This window comes from Limulus polyphemus, unplaced genomic scaffold (genome assembly GCF_000517525.1).
Source record: "Limulus polyphemus unplaced genomic scaffold, Limulus_polyphemus-2.1.2 Scaffold1397, whole genome shotgun sequence".
Lineage (NCBI taxonomy): Eukaryota > Metazoa > Arthropoda > Merostomata > Xiphosura > Limulidae > Limulus > Limulus polyphemus.
In genome coordinates this window covers 254,289-256,847 of record NW_013667007.1, presented here as the reverse complement: position 1 = coordinate 256,847, position 2,559 = coordinate 254,289, and the positions used below count along the sequence as shown (strand labels likewise).

The window sequence follows — 2,559 nt, the reverse complement described above, 5'->3', positions numbered from 1 at the left end:
GTTAGATGATAACAGATTACTGTCAGTGTCTAGGTATCCAGCTTCACTGTGTTAGATGATAACAGATTACTGTCAGTATCTGGGTATCCAGCTTCACTGTGTTAGATGATAACAGATTACTGTCAGCATCTGGGTATCTGGCTTCACCGTATCAGATGATAACAGATTATTGTCAGTGTTTGGGTATCCAGCTTCACCATGTTAGATGATAACAGATTACTGTCAGTGTCTGGGTATCCAGCTTCACTATGTTAGATGATAAATGCCAATAGTAAACTTCCTGGAAATAGTGTAGAAGTCTAGCAGTGCACCATAAGTTATATGCAGCTGCACAATATGCTGTGAGGCTATTCTCACCTGCCCATCTTTATCCTGCAGTTTATTTGATTGGAATGAAAATACAGCATTTTCTTTACAAATCTTTCTATATTTTCTTCTTCTTCCTTATCCATTTGATATTGGTCGTCATTCGCCATTCTGAAATTATTTCACTCCCAATGTTAAAATGCTGCTTTTACTCCATCTGTAGGTAATCTGACACTTCAGTTCTGAAACCCATACAACCCTGTCACTGAAACCCATACAACCCTGTCACTGAAACCCATACTACCGTGTCACTGAAACCCATACTACCGTGTCACTGAAACCCATACTACCCTGTCACTGAAACCCATACTACCCTGTCACTGAAATCCATACTATGCTGTCACTGAAACCCATACTACCGTGTCACTGAAATCCATGCTACCGTGTCACTGAAACCCATACTACCGTGTCACTGAAACCCATACTACCCTGTCACTGAAACCCATATTTACAAACCATTCCTTAAGTTTTTCTGTGTGAATAATCAGATAGTTTACAATATACTGACATACAAACATCTTATAAATATGAATATTTTATTTCACAGTTGTATATTACAAGAAGCAGTGCTAACTGACGTTACTGAAGCATTAATACTTAGATATTTTAAATTTCCTTTTATACCCTGAGCTTACGTTTTGTAGACTACACAATCCAAGCAGTACTGAATTTCTGGTTTACATAGTATTTATGCATGTGGAACACAGATTTAAAGTCTATATTGTGCTTTCTATTTTGAAATAACTTTAAGAAAGCATCATTAAACCAAAACAAAAGTAATAATATTCTACTTTAGGCTTACTAAATGGTTATTCAGTGAAAGAAATTATCATAATAAAAGGAGATATGTTATTAGTTTGACTGATGCTTTTAGTTATCATTTCACCAAACCTTTTCCACTTAATAATTGGGTGCCTTTAGTACTAGTCTAAATGTTTATGTGAAATAAGCCTACTTCAGGGTTTTCACAATCCGGAACCCCAATATTTCGTGTACAGTTTGCCTACTGACTTACTACTTTGTACGTACAGTGTACTTTTGTATGAGTTAGTCATCAATGTTCCGTGTACCATTAAAAAACAGAGAAAATGATTTGAATAATATATGTGGCTCTTCCCTAATTTATGGACATGAAACCTTTATCTGTGGAAGAAAAGTTCTTCTATTATATGAGATGTAGTTAAAGCTTATCTATCTCATTTGCTCCACTGTCTGATTTTGTTCATATTAGTTTAGAAAACTAAAGTTATCAAAACAATTACAACAATAATTAGATAGGTTTCATGGGTGAAACCTATTTTAAATTTAGATCCCATTTTATTCAAGAAAAAGTAAACACAGTGAATGAAGTATTATTTATCACATTTGTATATTTAAAGACCTACAAATATTTTTATAACTTCAGGTAAAATGGCGACAAGTTTGTCCAGACTTCTTGCTACGTACTTTGAAGGTGAGGAATGGAAATGAAGAAAGACCAATTTGTCAGTTTCACTATGCAAGTTGGCCAGATCATGGTGTTCCTACCTCCGTCCAACCTATTTTAGAGCTAGTGAGGCTCGTTCGAGACTGTCAAGCATCAGAAGCGGTGCCGGTTCTGGTTCACTGCAGGTAAATCTTGAAATTAAAAGTACAACATTTCTGTCAAAATTTACAAAATACTACTGCCATCTCTAGTATTTACAGAATATAAACTATAGTCTATGTAATAAACAAACTTTAATTTTTTATTCTATATTCCAGTGATTATAAGTAGATGCAATAAATGATCTGTTTCATTGGTCATTTGTGTTTTGTTGGATGAATATAGCTTACAAGAGAGCTAAAATGAAAAGTAAAAAGTTCTGAATAAGAGATTAATTGATAACACAGGCCTGTGTATGTAAACTTCATAAAAGTTGTTTTGGTTTTAATAATGGATTTTCCATAATTCAGATACACTAATTATTAAAATAATATTCATTTTTTTCTTATCACGTAAGGATTTTTTAAAAATTGGGAAGAAAAAACTAACTTAGATCAAATTATTACTCCGTTTACTACAGTGAACATTTTTTATTATTATGTTTGTTAGCAAAAATACAAACAAACTGAAGAAAAGGTAAGAACATTGATGTCTAATGAATATGCATCTTCATTCATCCTGATTTTTTTTGTGAAATCTATGTCTTTTAGTCTCAAAAATATGTGTTG

The 2,559-nt window shown here is 33.2% G+C and overlaps 1 protein-coding gene across 2 annotated transcripts in view; it reads left to right on the top strand.

The window, feature by feature from the left end:
• Positions 1–2,559, top strand: part of LOC106463400 — an 88,496-nt gene that overhangs the window by 25,147 nt on the left and 60,790 nt on the right. For both annotated transcript variants that reach the window (XM_022390880.1, XM_022390879.1), the window contains exon 6: positions 1,772–1,977. In XM_022390880.1, coding sequence (XP_022246588.1) covers positions 1,772–1,977 — 206 coding nt within the window. The remainder of the gene's footprint in view (positions 1–1,771; positions 1,978–2,559) is intronic.